Source organism: Neovison vison, chromosome 13 (assembly GCF_020171115.1).
Source record: "Neovison vison isolate M4711 chromosome 13, ASM_NN_V1, whole genome shotgun sequence".
Taxonomy (NCBI): domain Eukaryota; kingdom Metazoa; phylum Chordata; class Mammalia; order Carnivora; family Mustelidae; genus Neogale; species Neogale vison.
Genome location: NC_058103.1, coordinates 51,061,131 through 51,085,274, shown reverse-complemented (window position 1 = coordinate 51,085,274; position 24,144 = coordinate 51,061,131). Strand labels below are relative to the sequence as shown.

Genomic DNA, 24,144 nt, shown 5'->3' with positions numbered 1-24,144 from the left:
TACATTTGAATATAAATACGTAAATAAACTCATAAAGTTTAGGTGATACTAATATTGAGTGGAGCTCTTAAATGAGGGGGCATAGGAGTTTCCCCCCTACCACCCCACCAGTAAGAAGCAAAAGGAGAAATTCAGGGTTACGCTGATGGGAGAGAAGGGGGTTAGCCTGAAGAGCAGTGTCAGCTATACATATATACGAGATGCAATATCAAGTAGCATTTGCATGCACAGATTAATGCTACATATACTGTTTTAAAACAGACCACTTATTTTCTATTAGGCTGACACACTGGAATATATTTTCCAGAAAAAATTATTGCTCTCTGATACTTTCTAGCCCTTTATGTGGTTCTAAGAACCAAATGGCTGTCCTGTTAGGAGGTCCAATTGCTAGAGCACCTGTGTATACTTTCTTAAGAAGATGGGGAACACTTTCCATGCACTCTCCGTCTATTCCAGGTATAAAAAAGCAACCATACATTTTCACTCTTGCCATCCTTTATGTAACATCTCTCTTTCCTAAGAGTTTAATAGATGTGGAAACTAACAGATAGAAGATTAAGATTTTTGTCTATGGTCACCCAATAAAGTAATAGCTGAAAAAGGATCAAGTCCAAGTTCCCTGGTTTCTACCACATTGTGCTGCTTTGCACAAGGATAAAAAACAATAATGAAAACACATACCTCTCTTTTTATAAGGGCAATGCATTCATCTCCCAGGCTATACATTTGTAAAAATCAACATGATATTTCAAGTCATTCTAGACCCATAGTTCGCTGCTTCTAAGTAGTAGGCACTCTAAAAAGGCTTTGAAAAGTCTTTTGACTTTAACTCCAAGAGGAGGTGCTGTGTAGTTTCAAAGCTTCCTACGGTTGCCTAGAATCTAGAAGGGCACAGTATTTCCCAGGAACGTTATTTATTTATTTATTTAAGATTTTTTTTTTAAAAAAAATTTATTTATTTATTTATTTAACAGACAGAGATCACAAGTAGGCAGAGAGGCAGGCAGAGAAAGAGAGGGGAAAGCAGGCTCTCAGCTAAGCAGAAAGCCTGATGCAGGGCTCGATCCCAGGACCCTGGGATCATGACCTGAACCGAAGGCAGAGGACTTAGCCCCTGAGCCACCCAGGCGCCCCTCTCAGGAACTTTAAACACAACTGTCTTATCATCTAATGAGCACTCAGTTAGCTTCCAACTGACCAAAACCCAAATCTTGGTGGACCTAAATATCTCAGGAAGTTCTAGAGTATCACACAATGAAATTTATTTTCCAGACTTACAGACTTCTGTGGGGGATGGGAGAGGTTAAATGACAGATAACATCTTTCTAATTGGGGCATACTTTGGAGAAATAGCTTAGGTTTTCTTAGATATGCATTCTAGAGTTATTTTTCTTTCTGCACCACTATTCCCACAGCTAGGATCCACGCTGTAGCAATGTCTTTTCCTTCTTTGTTACCTATATTATGCCAACCCACTTTCAAGGCTCAACGTATGGTATATCAGCTTTTTTTAGTTTCCTCCAACCATGACACCTACTGTAATTGCTCTCTTTTGTTTAGGCACAAACTCATATGTTTCTCATAGTCTTACTTCATATTCCATTTAGTTTTATCTCTTCAATTAACTTGTAAACTCTGTGTTCACAGCCCTTCACGCAGCCACATGTGTTACCCACAGCAGTAATACATTAATTTGTTGACTGAATTACCAGAACTTCCCCTACATCCTCCCAGAATCTGTGCAGAATCCCCACTGGCCATAGTTTCCAAAAAGCTGCATATCTTCCTCATATTTTTCTATCCTTCTCAGGATACTTACAGGAGCCTCGTCTTCTTCAGGAGAAAATCTACCTGAGGCAAGGTATGGACTCAGTACACAGTTCTACTCAAAATAAGATAGAATGTCTTGATGCTTAATCTGTTCCTGTCTCTCCTTATGTACCTGAGTCATACAATTAATTAGCAGGCATGATAATCTGGTCCACAGGGACCACAGGCTCTATTTAAGAGTTCCTCATCTTTCCCTTTCAGATCAGAAAATTCTCCCTGAAGATGTTCTTCAGTCAGATGGCAACCATTTTACTTCTTCTGTTTGACACACATGAATAAAGTTCTGATTACTTTAGAAAAAAATGATTTTGCTTTTACCATTACTTAACGTGCAGATACATTTTCCTAACAGCATTTTCCAGGCTGACATCCTATTTTCTACTTACCTCTTTGAGATATCAGCTGCCTTTAGTGCTGTCCTTTAGGACTCTAGGAGGCCTGGCTATGAACCAAACTTTCCTCTTTCAAACAGACATGTTCTCCTATCCGCAGGATCACTCAATTATTTTTATCCCTCCCATTCTCATTACAAAAAAAAATAAGACAAAAAACATGCCGCTTGTAGATATGGTAACATGTCACATACTTGACCCTATCTGTCTAGCACACAGCAATCTCTGGTATAATTTCAAGTGGAAAGAGTAAGAAACTGATGTCTTCTATTTTTATGAAAAGTTATAAAGGTTACACACTAAAAGACAAAAATAATTTACATCATAATTTCCAGTATCCTTGTTCCTACCTAATAATATGTCTTCAATTAATATACTTACAGTAAATGTGTAATAGACCAAAAGTATGCTCCTAATATTTGAAATCCTTTTCTGTGATTATAAACTTGTGGGGAATGTATGATTTGGATTATAAAGTGAAAATCATCTTCTTACTGAATTCAATCAATGATATTAACAGAAAAGGAACTGAAGTGTTTTAAAACCAAGATTAGAAAAGGCATAGTGTCTTGGAAAAGTAGAAAGAAACCAACATAAAAAGAGATTAACTGGCATCAGTGCAAGATGGTAGAGTTAAGAAAGAAATGCAACTGTACTAGCATAAAATGGAAAATAAGTGCATGCCCCAATAATGGAACATGAGGGGCTCTATTAGTAAGTTGAAAAAAAAATATCCATCCAATGGATGTGCCTGGATTCTGAAAAAGTTGTGAAATTTCTTTCTGTAAACAAATCTCACAAACAACCTAAGACCACTATTTGACGGACATATTCTATCTTAAATTAGTGTGAAGACTCAATAATATCTTAAAGTCTCTGCTCACTTACAACTTTATGATTGTAGAGGCCCAGAAGTTTATTAACTGGATTCAAAAATAAAAATAGGACACAGTTTTCTATAAATGTCATCATTCCTGTCTGCTGTAAACTGTGTATTTACACTGACACTGAGACAAAGAAATGAAATTTCATTTTGTGGGACTATTCAGTTAACAGCAATTACAATGAAGCGGAAAATGTTCACCCTATTCATACCTGAAATGCGCTCAATACAATACGCTGCTTATCTTTCCAAAATAGCCTAAAAGGAGAGTAAGACATGCTCCAATTCAGCTCCCAGCTGAGAGCCCATACCCTCAGTTTACTGCAGCTGCTAAACAACACCAGCATCCACATCAGAACCAGGTGGGTATGTTTGCTATTTGCCTCCACCTTTGTAGGTTACAAGCCTTAAAACCAACTCTCTCAAGACCTCCCAAAGCACGAGGACCAGACCAAAGAATGTGAATGACGAATCACCTCTACAGCTGGAAAACAACCCAGGACCACAGTTCCTAACACTGTCTTAAAAAGACATAAACTCAACTCATAGGACTCATGTTGGTAAGTCCCATCTCCATATGTGCTACCACAATCACATCAAAACTAATTTTTCAAACAATACAGAGCGTGTTCTCTCAGAAAACTTTGCTTGTATCCTGTTTCTCAAAGAAGACTTCAGGGGGTTCATCTTATAACACACACACACACCCCAAAATAATTCTACAGTATCAATAAGAAGTGTCAGAACAAGGGACAATAAAATTAAGCCAAGAAATCAAGATCATGAAAAAAAAAAAAAATTCCTTCCTTGGATTTCTTTTGTGACATTTATTCACCAGAACTTCATTTCTAAGTTTACCTCTGATTCTTAATTATCTGAACCCTGGAATCCTTTCTGACTTATTCTCTAGAAAATTATTCCTTAGGTTTGACATACACCTGCTCAATCCAAATACTTAATAGTCCACTTAAGGACTTTCCTAGGGATTTATAAGACATGAGCAAGTAATACTACATAAAATAATCTGCCTATTTTACTTGCGAATTCTCAGTAACGTGGCCAGCAAGGACGACTCTTGAATGAACAAAAATAATCCTGGTTACAAAGGAAAGGTCACTTTTCCTTGTGATGGTGGCCAAGGTGGTGATGTGATGATATTAGTCTGTGAATGTGTATGAGCAGTGGGGTAAGGAGTGGAAAGACAGAAAAAGCTAACTACATGTGATAGAGCTTCAGACCAATTTTTTTTTTTTCAGCAACACTTATTAAAGTCATATCTGCCTCTCTCCCACAGGCTGACATCCTATATATGTGTTTAGTCAAAAGCAGCATATGATATAATAAGATCTCCAAACTCGAACTGGACAAAAATCACAATTCCGTGTACTTGGAACAAATTTGCCATGAGGATGGGACTGGATGTAATGGTTAACAGACGTTCCAGAGCACCTACCCTTTTGGGCCAATCTATCCATTCAGATTCAATCCCTTGACAGTCTGAAATACCTTCCAGACCCTTCCTATCCACCTTATCCCCTGATTCTCAATCCCACCAAGTCTTTTCTATATAGCTACTGCCTGGGATGTCATTCCTAAATTATATGATATTAACGGACATTACTGGAATTGAGTGAATATAGCTTGCTATAATTGATATTACTGGAATTGAGTGACTATAGTATGTTTGATAAGCTTACTCTGTTTATTGCTTCCTGCACATCCTGGGAGCTATTTATAGAGGGTGCATTAACCATTTCAGGATACCCAGTCATTGGCTGATTTGGCTCCCATTAAAAACTACTCAGACTGAGACTATAATTCTGTTTTTCACTTGTAGATTTGTCTTGTGCTAATGCATTTATAATCTTTTATGAGCCTCCTTGGAAATTAAGGACCTGATGGGTCAGAAGTAAAAATACAGTGTGTGGCAATAGAGCTGTTTTTATCTTTAGCAAAACAACTGAGAAGTTTACCAGGAGATACGATTCTCAGTACGCTGCCTTACCAAGAGGATCTCTAGAAAACACAGTTAGGGATGGCCTGGGTGGTTCAGTAGGTTAAGCATCTGACTCTTGATTTCAGCTCAGGTCAGGATCTCAGGGTAGTGAGGTAGAGTCTCATGTCCCTCTTCGTGCTCAGCACGAAGTCTGCTTGAGATTCTCTCTCCTTCTCTCCTACTGCTTCTCTTCCCCCACTCTGCTAAATAAACAAATAAATAAATAAAATCTTTAAAAAGAAAACATAGTTAAACAGCCCAAACAATTTACGACACAGAATAACTTACAAAGAAAACTTTCAAAACTGGAAAAATGCTTTGGATCACTTGGTTCTAGGTACTTCAGTTAAATAGACACATAGCTGGGATTTACTATGACCTTTGATCCTATGTTTAATTAGTTATCCTCAACCTCATACAAGGGAAGTCCAACAAAATAATGCCGGCAATGGATACCATTTCATTATTCATTTAATGACTTGGTTTTCGGTGTAAGGAAAATTAAAACACTAAAATTCAAAGACTATTTTGAGGAAAAAAATTTTGAATGCAAATAACTATCTAAAATTCAAGAAAGTCAAATCTGTAACTCAAGAAAATGGATTTTAAAAACTACACAAATACAGATATCTCCAAATGACCATTATCCATCAGAATAGTTAACAGTTATTTCAGGAAGTCCACATCGACTCTTCTGATGCAGCTCTATTATAAAAAAATTTTTTTTTGCGATCTTCCCTTCAGAAGTGTTTTCAAACAATTTATATCACTCCGATGCCATGACTGATACAGAGTATTTAAGAAATAAACAGGAAAAATGTCAGTTTTCTTAATGTCCTTTTTAAATGACATCAAAATTATTGGTAGAGGGTAGGAGATAGGTGGAAGTGAAGGATAATTTCCCTTATCCAAATGCCACACATATGTAAATCTCAACTAGTGTGCAGTTAGTTTGCTGAGCAATATCCCAAGATAAATGACAATCAGTTCTAGGTCTACAGCATAAACTTTCACACATAAGTACTGCACATGGTGTCAAGTTGATTGAACATAGAGAAAGAAGATTATAGTAACTCAAGATAATATCATCTGTGCCTTAAAACAAATATTCTGTTTAAAAAATAAACCTGAATTACTAAATCAAGAAGTTAATTTGAGCTGCAAAGAAATAATTTTGCTTGATTTACACGTAATTTTTACTTCTTGAAGCTGGCTACTAGAAAACAAAATTAAGAAATAATACTTTGTGTGTTACATGAATGGTTTTTCATTAGCAAACACAGACAAAAGGATAAAGCAATACAGATTTTTATGGTAGCAAAGTTCCTATGTAGGTCTTAAAGTCTGTTTATAATTGCCCATTTAAAAAAAAAAAGATTTTATTTATTTATTTGACAGACAGAAATGACAAGCAAGCAGAGAGGCAGGCAGAGAGAGAAGGAAGAGGCTCCCCGCTGAGCAGAAAACCTGACTTCGGGCTCGATCCCAGGACCCTGGGATCATGACTTGAGCCGAAGGCAGAGGCTTTAACCCACTGAGCCACCCAGGTGCCCCTATAATTGCCCTTTTTTATTCATTCATTTTCAAGGCTTTTCATGTAAAATGTTCAAAACACACCTATAACCTTATACTAACTCTTCTGTGCCCTTTTCACAATTGATCAATATTTTATACCTAAATTTAAAAAAAAAAATCTGTTCTCTTCATTATACACATGTTCACTAATAAAATTCAAACTACTTTAGATTAAGAAAGGTCATGATTTACAAAGTCAACGCAATGAAATTTTAAGTCCATGTTGGTGGTTCTCAAACTTCAGCAGGCATCACAGTCATCATGGCCTGAGGTCATGAACACAGACTGCTGGGTTCCACATCCAGAATTTCTGATTTAGAAAAGTGGGGGGCCTGAGAATTTGCCTTTCTAACAAGTTCCCAGGTGATGCTGATGCTGAAGGTTAGGGATTCCCACTGTAAGAACCTAACCTGTGCTAAGACATACTTAAAAAGTAACACATAAATATATTTGTTCACCCACCTAATAGCTGTGGCATTCATAACGACCAGGGCTGCTGACTAATTTTCATACAAAACCCATTCTATTCCAAGTCAGATGCCTAATACCCACATCAATATTAAAAGAAAACAAGCAAAACAAGACGACCACTTTCATCGCAAAGATCAGTTCAGTAGCAGAACTGCCTCCCCCTTTTTTTGTTAAGCACCATTGGCATTATTTCCATGTAATTATTTCCTACTTATCTCCACTCCTAGATCTTACCCTTTTCCACTGCCCAACATGAAACTTGCCAAGACAATAATATGAATGACAAAAAGTGACAGGAAAATGGTACCGTGCCTTTCTAATCCAGAGTTCTCGCACGTCCTGTCCCCGCAATCTTTCTAACTTTTCATTATCTCCTACACACACACACACACACACACACACGCCATACACACAAACAGTTTTCGTTTTTTTTTAATCCGTTTAGCTGGGATGGTCCTAACAAATGGAAGAGAAATAAATGACTTAGACTTGAGATAAAAGGAATCCAGGCTCCCTCATGCTAAGGAACAGCTCCTTCAGAAGCCTCTACTTTCAGCGTTCCTCCATCCCTAGAATCTCAGCCACTCTCATCTCAGGGACACCAGAGACCAGCAGAAGTCAAAAGAGCACTAAATTAATTCCTGCCTTCCTCAGTGCCCCGCCTCCTGCTGTCAGCCCAAGCAGTAAGATCTGCCTGGAGTCTCAACATCTCCCTTATACACACACAAACACCACCACCACCACCACCACCTCCGTCAAGCAAGTCCTCTTTCATTTGGTAATGAGGGGATGGGTAGAGAAAAGAAATTAAGATGTCTTTAAGTGGGAGAAAGTGAAAATTTCCTGGCCCATGCCTAAAAGGGGACTAAGAAGACAGGAAAGGGGAGTGGCAGATGGAGTTCGAGGCTCCAGAACCCCCTCCGGACAACCCCCTCCCACTGCTCAGACCAGGAAGAACACAGTGGAGACAGTAAAGGCTACTATGGGATCTCCCACATCCCTTCCCCAGCATCTACCCAGGCACACACCACATTCCCAGAGAGTTTGAGTATTCAAGGTCCCCTTGCACCCATGCCCTCTCTGCAGTAAGTTCTGGGGTCTGCAGGGAGAGCTCTGACATTTCCACAAACACTCATGCCCTTTGCTCCAGAACAGCCATTGACCTAGCACTGCAGTGCTGGGGTCCAACCGCCCCCCCGCCAGCACTTTGATAGAGAACAAAGGTAGTAGGTTGATTTCCAGCACACATGGACCGAAGGGGAGCTCAGGGAGAGTTTTGGCCTGCTGTACCCTCAAGAGCTATTCTCCTAACCTCTCTACCATATCTTTGAGATAAAAGTTATGTTCCCCTTGTGGCACTGCCTGCTTGTCCCAGGAAAAGACGCACATTTCAACTAGAGCCTGGGTATGTGTATGTGAGTCTATCTCTCAGTCCCGAAAGCCAAGGGTGCCAACTGCTGACAGGCAAAGGAACCTGGATTTGCTCCTGAGGACTTAAAAATCTCCAAATTAACAAGCTTGCCCTTCTCTTGGTCCTAACCCGCCCAGACCTGGGTTTTCCAGAAAACTGAGGTTGTGTTCCTGTTGCAGCGAGCTGGTGTCCTGCCCCGGAGCCCAGACGCGCGGACTTGGCCAACCGTTCATTCATGCATTTTGCTCATCCATTCACATAAACATGTCCCTTAATTGTGTCTGGCATCGAGAGTCTTGCCTGCTATTTTCCCCTCCCCAAGTCAGTATTCATGGCAACGCTGGTGCAGAACGCAACTCAACTGTCACCCCACTTCCTGAGCCGGAAAATCAAGTCATGGAGGCATTCACAAAAAAAAAAAAAAAAAAAAAAAAAAAAAAAAAAGGAAAGAAAAGAAAAGAAAAGAAAAAAAGAGAGAGAGAAAGAAAAAAAAAAAGGTGGAGAGAAGGAAAAGGCGGGAGACAGGGATGGGAAGCTCACTAGGGTCACATTCGAAGCTTCCCTTCAGGGGAAACCGCGGCACCGACACCGCGGCAATGCAAGGAGCCAAATGATTATTAAATCAAAGACTGCTAGAGCTCGGGGCCCTAGCGGGGATAAACCAAGCGCAAAGCCACTCATTCGCAAGAGTGCAATGTTGCCGGCTCGACCCAACTCCCAGCCCCAGCCGAGGCGCCGGGGGAGCGGCTCGCAGCCCAATCCGCAGCACGCTCGCTGCCTCCTTACCGCTCCCAATAACGTGATGAAGTGTAAATCAAACACCACGCCGGGAGGGGCCCCGGAGCGGTGCGAGTCGTGCATTTTCGCTCGCCAGCCCATCTTGCCTAAGAATCACAAGGTCACGATAGCGTCGCTATTCCACTCACCGTATACTCCTTGGCCAGAGATCCCCTCCAGGAGGACTGTCAGCAGCCACACGAGACCGTACACTAAATCCATCTTCACGTGAACATGAACATATCCAGCCCAGGGGGTACGCAGCGGGACCTTCCGGAGGCCGGCGGCTAGCCGAGCGCGCTCCACTCGCGCCCGGGCCGAGCCGAGGTGCCCGGGAACCGCTCGCCGAAGAAGAAAGCGCCGTCCGTCCGTCCTTCCCCGGCGGCGTCCGTGAGCGGAGCGCAGGAGCCCCGCACACCCCACACTCATGCACACACACACACACACACACACCACAATACCCTGACACACACTCACACGCACGCCGCACTCACACCGGGCGCCTGGGAAAATCGCAGACGCCGGGGAGGAGCAGGGGGCGTGATGGGAAGGGGGCCGTGAGGCGAAGTGTTCTTCAGGGTAGCGGGCTCGAGTCTCCGCAGCTACGGCGGCGGCGGCGCGCTGGGCTGGCAGCGGGCGCGGGCCAGGGTCCGGGGGTGCCGAGCGGTGCGAGCCTGACGCGGGCAGCCACGGAGCAGGAAGTGGCCTCTGACTCGGGGCACCGAGCAGGGGCGTCCTCGCCTGGGTTCGCCTTTACAAAGTAACTCGCGAAGGTCCCCGGAGCAGCGTCAAGCGGCGGCAGCGGCCCGCCCGCCCGCAGTCCGGAGCCCCCAGCCCTGCTGTCTTGCCTTCCCCCATTCCATCAGTTGCCATTGCAACGCCAATCCTGTTACACGATACAGGCTCGCATCGCCGAGCAGGGAGAGGAGGAAGAGGAGGAGGAAGAGGAGGAGTGGGGCTAGGGGGACGGGGGTGGGGAGGAAGGGATGGGAGGAGGGGGAAGAAGGAGGACAGGGACCGACGCGGAGCAGAGTGTGCGTCTGGAGCTCTCTCGGGCACCAGCCTCAGCCGCCGCCGCCGCCACCGCCGCCGCCACCACCGTTCTCCAAAATAGCCGTTAGCGCCCTGCCAGCGAAGAAGGGGCTCCGGGCGGCCGCACCAATTCCGGGAGCCGAAAGCAGAGTCCAGGCACCGCCACTTGCGAAAGAGGGAGAATGCCAAGCAGAAACCGGATCCGCACACACGTCTACGCGTGCCCACCGGCACCGCGCGCGTCCTCTTGGCTTCCGCGCCGCCCCCGCCAGGTGGAGGGGTGGGGGCGGTCGGGACAGGCGGGAGTTTAGAGGAGGGAGCCGCAGAAGGGGTTCCCCGCCTGGGCTAACGTAGTGCTGGCATCCAGAGCTGAACGCGGGAGCGGCCGCCCGAGGAGGACACCAGCTGCGTGGCCGCGGGTCGGGCCCCAGCTGCGGCAGAGGTGCCGGGCCGGGCGGCGGAGCGCCCAGGGCTCGACGCCGGCCGGAATCCCTGGGTGTGCGCGGGGGTGCGCGCCGCGGAGGCGAGAGGAGGAGGTGGAAGAGGAGGGCGAAGCCGAAAGCAGGCGGACGGGCTGCCGGGCTGCCCGAGAGGGAGGCTGTGTGTGGTCACGTTGCGCGCTACGTGCTGAGAGCGCGAGCTGCTAGCCGCAGCTGGGCGACGTCAAAGCCGGGTGCGCGGCTCAGCCGCCTGCCTCCGCGCCTCCTCTGCCTCCTCTGCTCCGCCTTCGCTCTGCCTGCCTGTGTCAGCCGAGGAGCTCATCAGTATGGACAGCGCCGAGAGGCTCCGCGAGGCCGGCCACATCCGGCCTCCAGCTTTCCCCGCCGAGGCCCTCCCCGGACTCTGGAAGCTCCGCGGCGGCAGCCCGCCGTTGTTATGCCTGATGCCGCTGTTTGCGCTTGCACGCGGAAGGGCCGGCTACCAGCCTAGATCAGGGTAATTACAACACACTACCTCCTCCTCCCCGCCGCCCAAGGTCTTCCAGGACCCGTTCTGCTTGACTAGAGGGCAGAACAGGCCAGCAGCCACTTGGAAGTGCCTTCGTTTCTTCCCCCATTTCCAGCCTTTTAAATGGAAATGTGGTCTTCGTGGCGATGAGGTGTCTCTCCTCTCTAGGGGAGAAACACTAGGAGTTCAGAGCTTAGTTTATTTAATATGCAACGTCTCCTACCAAAGTTAGCTGCTTTGAAAATCTTTTCTCTTTTGTGAAAAACAGACTCTCATTGGGAGCAGAGCTAGCTAGTACTGATACTGAGTTTAAGAAATTCGTAGTTAGAAAAGGATTAGAAAATTCGAGGCATCTTTAATTTACATTGGAGCGAGTGTAGGAATACTTAACCAAATTTTGATAGGGAAAACTGGGAATATAGAAGTGGTTTGTGAGATGTTTTTATAATTACAATAATTAGTGCTTCCTGCGTGCAATTCACTTTCTTGAATATATTCTTCACAATTCAAACGGCATATGGATAAGGAAGTGATTAAAATAACTAAAAACGTGCATTTATTCAAGGGTAACAAAAGTAATTGCTATGGAGAATCTGGAGCATAGTATTCATTTATCTGCTCCCATAATAAATTAACATACTGCAGTTCCCTCTCCCCCTGCTACTTCTGCTGTGGGGAGGGAACTCCAAACACATGAAAATGATTAGTCCCCATTGTCTCCAATGAGGTCCTTTAACTCAATTAAGTGAATTATGTATATTATCTTTTTAGGGTGTGATCTAGTGCTTACCCTCTGGCTTTCCAAGATAGGAGGAACCAAGAATGTTGAGAGGGTCCCAATGGATGACTCACATGTTGTTGGGGACCCCTTCTTTTGAAATGCCACTTTCAAGGATGGAATTAAGTATCATTTTAGAAGTAAAACTCAATGTATGGCATTTCTCAAGAGAATGAAGTTCACTAGTCATTTGTGTAGGGAAGGTGGGCGGTAGGAATTGTCTTAAGTTTCTGAAGATCTGTCTTTTAAAAGTAAATCATTCTTGCGTAGTACAGCACAGCAGCTTTAAGGGACTGTAAACTGCAACTCTCAGATGGCAACTCACGGTATGTCCACGAGGTACTTCCAGATTTTAGCTGCTGATGTTCTGCAAATAGTACTTCACCTGCATACCCGCACTGTCCTTTTGTTGGGGGGGGTATTTGTGGAATCCTAGGCCCTATGACTGTTTGCAGAACTCTAGATTTAAATATCTTAAATCTAGATTTAAATATCTTATCACAGAATCTCAGTGTATATCCCATTTACAAAGGAATCCAGACTAAGTGACTATCCCTACTGGAGAATTTTTTCCTTAACCTTGAACATTAGAGCATAAGCTTTGGGAACTCACAGGGCCTTTACTTTCCACGTAGTGCACATCTCAGCCTAGGGAAGAACCATACACCCGTGGAAACCTCAGCAGTTCCTGAATGAACTCTTTGGAGCTTGGAGAGAACTTAGAGAACCTGGACAATGCAGAATTTATTTCAGTTGAGGAAACAGCCAGATGTATGTATTCTGGGCCAGACCTAATTCTGGATTTTAAACATACAAAAATATATAAGACAGAATCCCTCCCTTTAAAGAAACACACATAGTGGACAGGGTGTGTTAGTCAACACATGCACCACTAATTGAGTAACATGACAATGAGGATAAAAATTGCACTGGCTTTAATATTTTTTGTTGTTGTTCCTATGAAAATATTGGATAGATAACTCTTGGAAACAAATGGCGAGTTCAACCAATCAAGGTTTTTTGTTTGTTTTTTGTTTTTTTTGTTTTCTGCTTGAAATTCAACATTTTTTTAATCTGCCCTGACCAGCCCGGTGTGTTGTATTCAGCCACACCTAGCACTAGCGACTAAAGGCCTCCAGGTGGTGAGCCTGAGCTGAGGCTTAATGACTGGCAGGGAGATTTATCAGAGAGGAGAGGAGTTTTAGAAGACAGGTCCAAAGGCTGCAATGAAATCAGACCCAGGACACTCTGCAGCCCAATTAGTGTAGTTTGCTGTAGGAGCAGTGTAAATAACTTTATGGATTACCAGCTTCTTGGATTTTGCCTTGTGAGTATGGATGCTGCATTGAGCCCAAAGGAATCCCACGTTGCATCTGCTAAGGCTCACTGAAGAGTATTCTTGTAATAAGAACAGCAGTGAACACTTAATCTTTTCTGATTACAGGACCATGAAAATTTAGGGGCTCTCCTCTGACAACCCTTATTACCTTAATAACCAGTTATAGTTTTATTAACTATGGTTTCTTTTTAATTTCTATCTCCATCTTCCAGCATGAGCGTGACATTCCAACCTAGATAACGTGGGAGAGGCAATGTCACGGAGGGAATCAGGGCTTAGTACAAGATACACTCCAAATAGTGGGATGGAAAGAAGAAAAGCTAGTAATTCAGGAGATACTGCTGAGTAGGGCAAAGTCAGAATATTAGTAGCAAATCTGTCCTTTCTTTCTAACCTAGCCTCTTCCCATAAAGCAAATACCAGGTCTTGTGTATTTTTACGGTTACTCCGTTTCCACCAGTGGTCCTTTAAATCACATATACACTATTCCATGTCTGGTTTATAAAACTAAGCAAGAATGTAGAAATCATCATGGGTATATAGGTTATCTCTCAGAAACTACACACCCTAATCTGTTGCCCCACACTTCCTTGTGCTTGCCTTACTCTCCTTGATCACAGATTCCTGGTTTATATCACAGCTTATTTGGACTATAACTCACCCTGAATCATACCTCAGTTGTCTGTGTATACAGACCTCTGGCCTCATCCTTTTATCCTGAAGCTAAATCTACTTCTGATATTTCCAAAATCTGTGAATGCAAACTCCATTTTTCTGTGGCTCGGATATGAATCTGAGACCCGACACTATCCCTTCCTCAACCTCTGCCCAATGGACCAGTTCTCTTTAAAGCTAACTCAGATTATAATAAAGTCTAATTAAACCCTACAATTGAACCACTCCTGTAGGTTACAAAATATTCTGTTCTGATAAGTTTTCTCTAACCAAACGACTGTCCACTTAGTTTCATTTTCTCCCACTTGGTAATAGCTCACCGCATCCAAGCTTAGAAAAAACTTAAGCAGTATCACCTAGAATTGACTGTTTCAGATGACAGCGAGACATGATTTACTATCAGTGAGACAAAGCATAGTATTGGGGGTCTGGTCATCTCCAGAAGACAGGCAGAGGGCACTTGTTCATAAACAGCAGAACTCAGACATGGTGTTAAGTAGGAGACAAGGATTTCATTTGGGAAACAGGATTGTCCCTCAACAGGGCTTTAGTGAGAACAAAAAGGGGAGTGAGAAAGGCAACTGCTAAATTAGAAATAAAGAAGCACATCAAATCCCCATTGTACGGACTGAAAGAAGGCAAGGAGAGATATATGGCTTGAGGAAGTAACAAAATACCCAAAAGATAATCCCCAGAGGTAGCAAATCCAGGGTCTAAATGAAAAAGGAGGTACCTAGGAAAGGCTGATTATAAGGATACTGTTTTGAGAGGATGCCAAGGTAATTTGTTACCAGATGATGGGGCTAAGGTCTCAGATATATTGTGGCTGCTGGTGAGGAGTACCTCACAAACACAGGAAAGTAGAGGCAGAGGTAGAAAACATGAGGCAAGGTCTTTATAGTCTGGATATTCTATCTTCAGCTTAAAAATAGCAAATCTCTGAGATTTAGTAAAGAAAGTTCTCTCTCATATGCCCTCCTTCTTTAAGACAGATATGCTAGTCTATACTTCTAGACCTCCAGGATTTTGTGAACCACTCATGTTTTCTATAGATTGTATCTTGAACCCATAATTATTTTTTTTTAAAAGCCTACCCTCATATACCATAGCCTTGACAATTTTAGTAGCCCTGCCCTAGATCTATTCTTATTCTGGCACGTCTCCCTTGATTCTGACACTATTTCGGGAACAGAAAAAAATGCAGATTTGTTCCAGAGTAGAAGATGTTCAGTTCAGGGCAGTGTAACATAGTAGGTAAATGTCTGAGCTTTGACATCAGACTGCCTTGAGCTTGAATATCTGATGTCAGTTTGACCTTGACGTTTCCCTTATTTCATAAAACAAAAAGAGCAAGAGGTTATTAAGAATTTTAAGTAAAGTAGTACACATAAGATACATAGCTCAGCACCTGACACATAGTACTCTAATAACATATTATTACTCCTAATATTTTTATTGATAATATTTGTTAGCTGTCAAAGAGCATTAGTATATGTGACCACGACTTGAATCACTTACATTTTGAGGTTAGCTAACAGCTCAGAACCTTTAGTTTTGTAAGTATGATGAAGTAAGTGTTTTCTCTAAAAGGCATGACTTTACTTGCTTTCATTCAAAGTTCATCTGTCCCATTTCTGTCCAGTTACATTGAATTCTGAAGTCTTCCTACAGTTTATCTGTAATGGTTTGGCATTTTAGTACTTAGGAAAAGCTTAATATTGTCTGAAAACTTGAAAATTTGAGAGTACAATTCTACTTCAAGATTATTTTAGAAAGTGCCACATCCCTGGATGTACCCTTGGAAAACTCCACAGCTTAAATATTAACACAGAGAAGTTTCCACTTACCATTTTCCTTGGTTTACTATCTTTTAAAAACAGATTGGTATGAAGTAATGCTTACACTTCTGGGTCACCAGTAGACTAGATTAAAGATCAACATCAAAGTTGGATTAGCAATTTTGTGGTGGAAATGTAAAGAAGCCCACTGTTTCTGACAAGAAAGAGATTTGATTAAGCTATAGATAAGATATAAAGAATTAGAAGAGAGTTGAACTAAAACGTTCCCCATGATTCTATATTTGGAGTAATTTATATTTGTGCATGTAACAGGAAATAAAGGAAAGAAAATTTGGGTCATATCAGGTACTGGTTTCAAAATTTAGCATCACAACACCAATACAATTAATATAATATGCCATAACATAACATAGACTTTAAACATTGTAATTGAACTTGACCTCTTGACAAGCTACTCACGTCAGCTAATGGTTGGGAAGACTCAAGGAAGCACAGCCTCTTCTTGATTTAAAATTTAGCATATTTTGGGTTGCCTGGGTAGTTCAGTAAGCTGAGTATCCAATTCTTGGTTTCAGCTCAGGTCATGAACTCAGGATTGGGCGATCCAGCCCCACACTGAACTCTGTGCTGGATGTGGACCCTGCTTGGGATTATCTACCCACCCACCCCTTCCTCTTCCCCCACTGGGCTTACGCAGGAACTCTCTCTCTCTAGACCATTTTTTTTTAATTTAGCACCTTTTATCTAATTACCTAGTTTTTCAGTGTTTCTCTCAGGTACCCTTCACTTTGTCCTCATCCCACAAATGGTTGGTTCATGTTTTGTCCTTATATTAGAGAGAGGTGTGTTCTTTCACCCAACATCGTTAGACTTCCATTTGATTTCTGAGTGTCTGCCACTTACCCCATGGCACCCATGGCTCACATCTTCACCCAGTGTCTTTCAGTGATAAGGACACAGCTATTACCTTCTTCTGACCTCAGGCTTCTCCCACACTTCTTGACATTGAAGAATTTTCTCATTCTTCTCTGGGGCCATCAGGAAAGTCTGGATCTCCTCCATACCACACACCTTGGAAACCATATAATATTATTCTTCATTCTTTCTTTACCTGACTATGCCATGTTGATCTTTATATTCCTTTGTAGTTTCCCTGATTTACACTCTGAGATATTTTCATCCAAAAGTTAAGGCAAGATTGAAAAAATAAGCTTTCTATACTATGGAATACCTAAAGTATACGAAGGTCACTACTACCTTTCAGGCATAAGAGAGGACAGGAAGTCCCCCTCAGAAATATGTATATCCCTATCTTCCAACTCTACGTCTCATTTTCCTTCCTCTCTCTATGCTTTTCTATTCTTCCTGGCCATAAAACTCCCACCAGGCCAGAGGGAAGTTGACCATCCTTGCAAAGGGAAAAATGTTAAAGTCATTTGAATCTTGCATTCTCCTTACTCTCTGCTTTATAGAAAAACTGCTGTGGTCTGAATTCTCCAAGCTAGAGCTTAATAATTTAAAGCCTAGATCTTCCAAAAAAAAACCTTTTTTCTTTCAAATACCTGACGCTTCTTTTTCCCTTGGTTTCTGCCCTTTCCCTGAAGGTGTGCTCAGCTTCGATAAGTGTAGAACCTTAGAGAAGCAAGAATTACAGGAAATCAGAAACAAATTGAATATAAGATAATATTTCAAAATATTAGCTAGAGTTGTACATCCTGATCCTCTATAAATAAGTCAGTAAGGGAATAGGACTGGGTTCTATCTATTATGGGTGGCTCAAGGAAGCAAAACATTATCTGAGTTCAAACTTCAGGAGCAGATCCAAAGAAGTGGAGGGTTGGGGGTTTCCAGGGGAAATTCATAAGATTCATGAAAGGAGGGAGAAAGAAAAAAACAAAACAAAACTATGGATAGGAAAGTATTAATTAGGAGATTGAATAAGCCCAGTGTGCCACCAAATTGGCAAAGAAAATAAGATAAGCCAAACATGTGGCTAAGTAGTCTGAAGGTTAACCAGAAAGAATACAAGATAGAGATGAGAAGAGGGAAAGGGGCACAGGGAGCTGTACCAGGTTAGTGTCCCCAAATTCTTCTCAGAATCCCAGACCTTGACCCCATTTGGAAGTAGGGTTTTAACAGATGTTATTAGTTAAAATGAGGTCATCATGAAGTAGGGTGGCCCTTAACACAATATGACCAACGTCCTTAGAAGAGAAGAAGGCACAGAAACAGACACACACAGAAAATACCATGCAGCAACAGAGGCAGAGACTGGAGTGATGCATCTGTAAGCTGAGGAAGGTGGAGGACTGCTGGCAATACCAAGAGCTAAGAAAAAGATAAGGAGCACATTCCTTCCTGGCACCTTCAGAGAGAGCATGGCCCTGCCGACACCATGATTTTGGACTTCTAGCTTCAAGAAGTGTTAAGAGAATAAATTTCTGTTGTCATAAGCCACCCAGTTTGGGGTGCTTTGTTCCAGCAGCCAGAAGAAACAAAGACAGGAGCTCACACGTGTCTCTTGGGCAAGAGTCTACACAAAAACTGTTTGGCCAAGCCCTCTGGAGCCTGCTATCCAGACCCTTGCCTTTAGGAATTTTTCTTTGAAATCTTTATGGAATCACACTTTCCTAGCTTGGACAAATCAACCTACCTCAGCTGTACTTGTGTTACTCAGGAGAGTAATCATGAGAGCTAAATGGAATAGTTCTTGTTTAAAACAGAGGGGATCATTCCCTTCCTAGGGAATCCAAAGGAGAACCAAAACTAGATTTGAAGTTCTCCTATTCCAAGTTCACTTGGATGCAGTTACTCCCATATAAAACAGTGAGAAGCCTGGGATCTCATGGAAAAGAATAGAAGCAGAGGTAGCTCTGACCTCTATTCTCCATGTATCTGACAAACCCCTCTACTCAGCAAAAGCCTGGGATAAAGGAGACCTCTCATATTTCTCTTTCCCCCTCTTTTTCTTACACTCCTGTAACCAGAAAGGGGGAATTTTCTTATTTTTCCCATCTACCCCACCCCTAAGTAAAACTCATTTATAGCAGCCATTTCCAAACTTTCTTTTCTTGCCATTTACTTACCTCCATTACACCGTAATAAATATATTTTTATCCTGACTCAGTACACATACACACATCCAAAACACATTTTTATTCATAATATTACCCTTTGCACCAAAGTATTTTGATATGTTCCATTCTGTTCTATTCAGTTCCTTTCTCTTCTGTATTATTATACTTTTAAAAAAATATGACCTGACCATACTAAACTTAGTTCTATAAGTCCTTAACGTGCATATTTAGTGCAAATGGCTATTTTTTGACAAGTTGAAATGTTGCTAAAAAATGTTGCTAAAATGTTAATAAAATTTTTTTCTTCCTAATGAAAATTCTGAAAAGAGCATATACCCTAACTCTCATGTCCTGAAACAATAAATTTCTTGGTTAGGATTTGGAAAAGGGAAAATTGTTATAGATACATATTTTGAATGATATATTTCTTTACCTGTTTGTATCCTTTCTTTTCCTTCTATATAGAGTGACATCTTTCCTTGGCAATAAGTGATCATCTGTTTTGTTTCTTAAATTCTACATGTGAGCGAAATCATGGTATTTGGTTTTCTCTGACTGACTTATTTTACTTAGCATAATGCACTCTAGCTCCAGCCATGTCATTGCAAATGGCAAGATTTCATTTTTTTTTAAAGATTTTATTTATGTATTTGACAGACAGAGATCACAAGTAGGCAGAGAGGCAGGCAGAGAGAGAGGAGGAAGCAGGCTCCCTGCTGAGCAGAGAACCTGATGCGGGACTCAATCCCAGGACTCTGGGATCATGACCTGAGCCGAAGGCAGAGGCTTTAACCCACTGAGCCACCCAGGCGCCCCAAGATTTCATTATTTTTAATGGTTGCAAAATATTCCATTGTGATGGACTATATATACATACATACATACATATACACATACTACCTATCTTTACCCATTCATCAGTTGTTGGACATTTAGGCTCTTTCCATAATTTGGCTATTGTTGATAATGTTGCCATAAACATCAGGGTGCATGTGCCCCTTTAAATCAGTTTTTTTGCATCCTTTGGATAAATACTTGGTAATGCAAATGCTGAGTAATAGAGCAGTTCTATGCCCTATTAGGCATAGAAGCTCCATACTTTTTTCAGAGTGGCTGCACCACTTTGCCTACCTCAACAGTGTAAGAGAGTTCCCCTTTCTCTGTATCCCTGCCAACATCCATTGCTTCCTGTGTTGTTTATGCTAGTCATTCTGACAGTCATTGAGGTGGGATCTCAATGTAGTTTTGATTTGAACAAACAATTTTCATACACCTAGGAACATGGATTATTTCTGAATTCATTTAGTCTTTTTAAAGATTATGATACTATGTTGTAGTTTTGTTTATGTATGCCTTATATATTTTGGAAATTTATACCTTATTGTTATTAACGAGAAATTTTTAAAACTATATTTTCTAAGTTGTTATTGTTGGTAGGTAAGAGAGTTATTTCATTTTTGTATATTCATTTGATAACCAGCTGAAATCGCTTCTTAGGTCTGTTTTTCTTTTTCTTCAGTTGTCTTAAGTTTATCAGATAGCAAAACAATCGTATAATCTGCCAATAGTGATAGTTTCTATTGATTTTTCTTTAGGAGTCATGAGTCCCCACTCCTCCTTTTTTGTGAGATTTCTGTCATAAACTTCTGTCAGTAGTTTATGGCAGTAACTTCTGTCATAAAACTGAAAAATGTTAGTGATACCGTATTTCAGATTTTAATTGGAATGCTTCCAGTGTTTCACAGTTCAGGATGCCATTGAATGTTAGTTTCAAATGGATATACAATTCCTAGTTTAATAAAAGGTTTTGTGCTATTGTTTCGGTTGTAGGTTTTTTTTTCCTAGCCATACACCCTTCACACACACACACACCCCTAACTCACCCAGTATGCATGACTAATGAATTTAACCAAATGCCTTTATGGTATAAGTTATAGTTATTTTATAGTAATTTTAAACTTGGGTTTCTTTTGGAGATCTGTTAGTCAGGATTCTCCTGAGAAATACCACCAGTGGATACATATAAATAAAATATCTAAGCCATTTAAACTTAATACATTCATCTTTGAAATCACAGTATAAGGTAAGAATTTCTCATTAATTTCAGTTCATAGATGAAGAAACTGAGGCACAGAGGGCTTATTATGTTGAAATAGCTTTGTGGATCAGGAAAAAAAAACAAAAACAAAAAACCATATTTGTAATACTGTATTAAGATTTCAATAGGGGCTCCTGGGTAGTTAATCAGTTAAGGGTCTGCCTTTGGTTCAGGTCACTGTCCCAGGGTTCTGGGATTGAGTCCCGCATCTGACTCCCTGCTGAACAGGGAGTTTGCTTCTCCCTCTCCCACTCTCCTCCTGCTATCTCTCTCTTTCACTCTCTTTCTCTCTCTCTGTCAAAAAAATAAATAAATAAAATCTTAAAAAAAAAAAAAGACCTCAATGAAATACTAGAGTTACTAATAATTTTAGTTAGAATTTTCTCGTATTTATATTCTTCTCTGAAACTTGTCTGAAATTTCTTTTTTTTAGGTTAGCTGGGAAGTTTATGATTTTTATGAGTTCCAGAGTATCATAGAAATTATTATACAAAGGTTCAAAAGAGCTCACCTGCTCGTCATCTGGACCCACATGTTTTTGAAGGGTCTTCCCTGTTAGTCTATACAATTTGTGGCATCATAGTTAAGTCATGCATTTCTGAATGTTTACTAAAATATAATTTCATGAGTAGCACAGTCTTAAAATTGAAATCTAAATCTCTAAATCTATGCTTACATCACTTTTTTTCATTCTCAAAACTTGTACTTTTATTTTCTTTGTGTGTATATGTATTCATATATATGTTTTGTGAATTCTTGAGTTTTCAACTTTTTTGTCCCTTCAATCTACTAGCTTTCAGATTTGTCAATTATACCATTGTATGCTTTATAATTAATCAAGTTGTGCATTAGTTTTCATCTTTCCTTATTCCTATCTCTCTCTTAGATTAATTGGGATAATTTTGGCATAACAGTTTTAGCTTCTTAGACTGAATAATTAGTTTATTTATGTTTATTCTTACCTATTGACTGATGAAACTATTTAGATTTATACATCTTGTCCTGCGTATAGAATTCACTGTTTCATTCTATTTTTGACATAACATGTTATCTCTTTTGTTAGTTTCAATGTAGATTGCAATAATTATAGTCTTGAATTATTGCTTAACTAAGGAGCTGCCAAGGAAAAATCACTGCCTGTGATTAATTATCTGCTATGCTAATTATTGCATAATAAAAAATGTAGACTGTACAACTTCTTTTTTATGTTTGTTGAAATTTTCCTTGTGGCCAGTTAGAAGATCTTTTCTAGGTAAATATTTATTGACTCGGAAAGTAACTGTGAATCTTAAATGTAAGATATGAAGTTTTATATATAAATATATAAAACCAACCTTCTTAATTAGATTATTTACATTTCTATATTTTAATAATATTTAATGCCTGTTACACCAATGTATTTTATCATTCATTACTACAGAGGACAGGTCTGTGGCAAGTTTGAATTTTTATTCACTATAGACATTTGCTTTTTCTCCTTAGGTGGTTTCAGTGTTTTCACTTCATGTTGGTGATTCACATATTTTATCAGGATTTGCCTGGATAAGGATTTTTCCCAGGAATTATACCTTATGTGTGGTAAGTCCTTTTTCACCACTGATATCCTGAAATGTTTTCTCTTATTTATATCTTCTCTGTTTAGACTGCTTATACTCTTTGGGGATTTAACTATTCTTGACTTTATCTTTACTCTTTTTTTCCTCTCTCTCTGCATACATTCATTTTGATATACATAAGATGTGAGTATTCACTTTCTTTCATCAAATCTGTCATTTTTCTCTGTGTTCTGGGAAAACTTCCCATGCTTCTGGTGCACATCACTGCTTTGATTTTTCCACAGCAGTGGATGTCCACACCAGGGTCAAATGGAAATTTTATCTTTATCACTAATTTAAAATTGTCCTTAAAGCCCTTGGACAACTCATTTATTGCTTTCTTTTCTTCATCCCATTTTCTTATGTCTTTACCTGACACTGGCAAGGCCTTAAGCCTTTTCAAATAAGTAATTGTAATTTTCTTCTGGATCTTGCAATAAATTATTGTCAGAGATGTACTCATCTTTGTGCTAGTCTCTTTCTCTTCTGTGGCAGTAATTTTTTACTAGCCCAATGCTGATTATTTTTCTTAAAGAGAGTTTAGATCTATCAGGATGTAATTTTCTTAACAGAATATATGGATTGTCTTGGGTCCCACTCCCTTTCCACTTGAGTAATGGAGAAATGCTCTTCTGAGAGTCATCGTAATGGGCAGACTACTGGAGCCTTAAGGAGCAGGCCGTGCAATTCTCAATTATTCCAGGGGATTTTTCTACTACTTGCCTTATCTGCTTCTCTGAATCTAAACCAAAAAAAAAAAAAGGTAAATATATAAGTCCCAGCATGCAGCAACAGAATTTCTTTCTTTCTTGTGTGTGTGTGGGTGTGTGTGTGTGTGTGTGTCCCCTCTTCAGTGCTCCCTTGTAGTGAGCTATACTTCCCAGAATGCATGTATTGTGGGGCTTCCTCTGCAAATAGCTCCTGAAATGTGCCATTTAGTTGGGGAACAGATAAAGTGTCTTTCTTAGTTCTCTTTTTTCTTTCAGTAAGGCTCTTGACTTTAGTGAAGAATTAAATTCACAGTAGGTTTCTTCCTTTCTTTCTTTTTTCCCCCTCAACTACTATTTATATTTAAAATATGCCAGTTTCTCCCAGATTCTAGCCTAAGGTTAAGTGTCTGTTTTACTTACTTATTAATTTTTGTCTTTTCCTGAATGTTTTCCCATAGGAATGAGGCTGCATTAGTGCCTATTAGCCACATGTTATTTAAATGGGAATTATCACATTGAATTTTCTAAACTTATTTCACTTTAAGTTATTTTCTGTACTTCTAATACATAGGCAAGCCTAGAATGAGTAGAATACCTCTTTATAATGTTACTTGCTAGGGCTCCTGAGTGGCTCAGTGGGTTAAGCCTCTGCCTTTGGCTCAGGTCCTGATCTGGGGCCCTGGGATCAAACCCTGCATTGGGCTCTCTGCTCAGCAGGGAGCCTGCTTCCCCGCCCCTGTACCTCTGCCTACTTG

General features: G+C 40.8%; 1 protein-coding gene across 1 annotated transcript in view; it reads right to left on the bottom strand.

The window, feature by feature from the left end:
• Nucleotides 1-9,789, bottom strand: part of MDGA2 (MAM domain containing glycosylphosphatidylinositol anchor 2) — an 845,496-nt gene extending 835,707 nt beyond the window's left edge. The window contains exon 1 of the mRNA XM_044231999.1: nucleotides 9,488-9,789. Within this exon, the coding sequence (XP_044087934.1) occupies nucleotides 9,488-9,767 (280 nt within the window). The 5' untranslated portion in view covers nucleotides 9,768-9,789. The remainder of the gene's footprint in view (nucleotides 1-9,487) is intronic.
• Nucleotides 9,790-24,144: the final 14,355 nt, after the last annotated feature.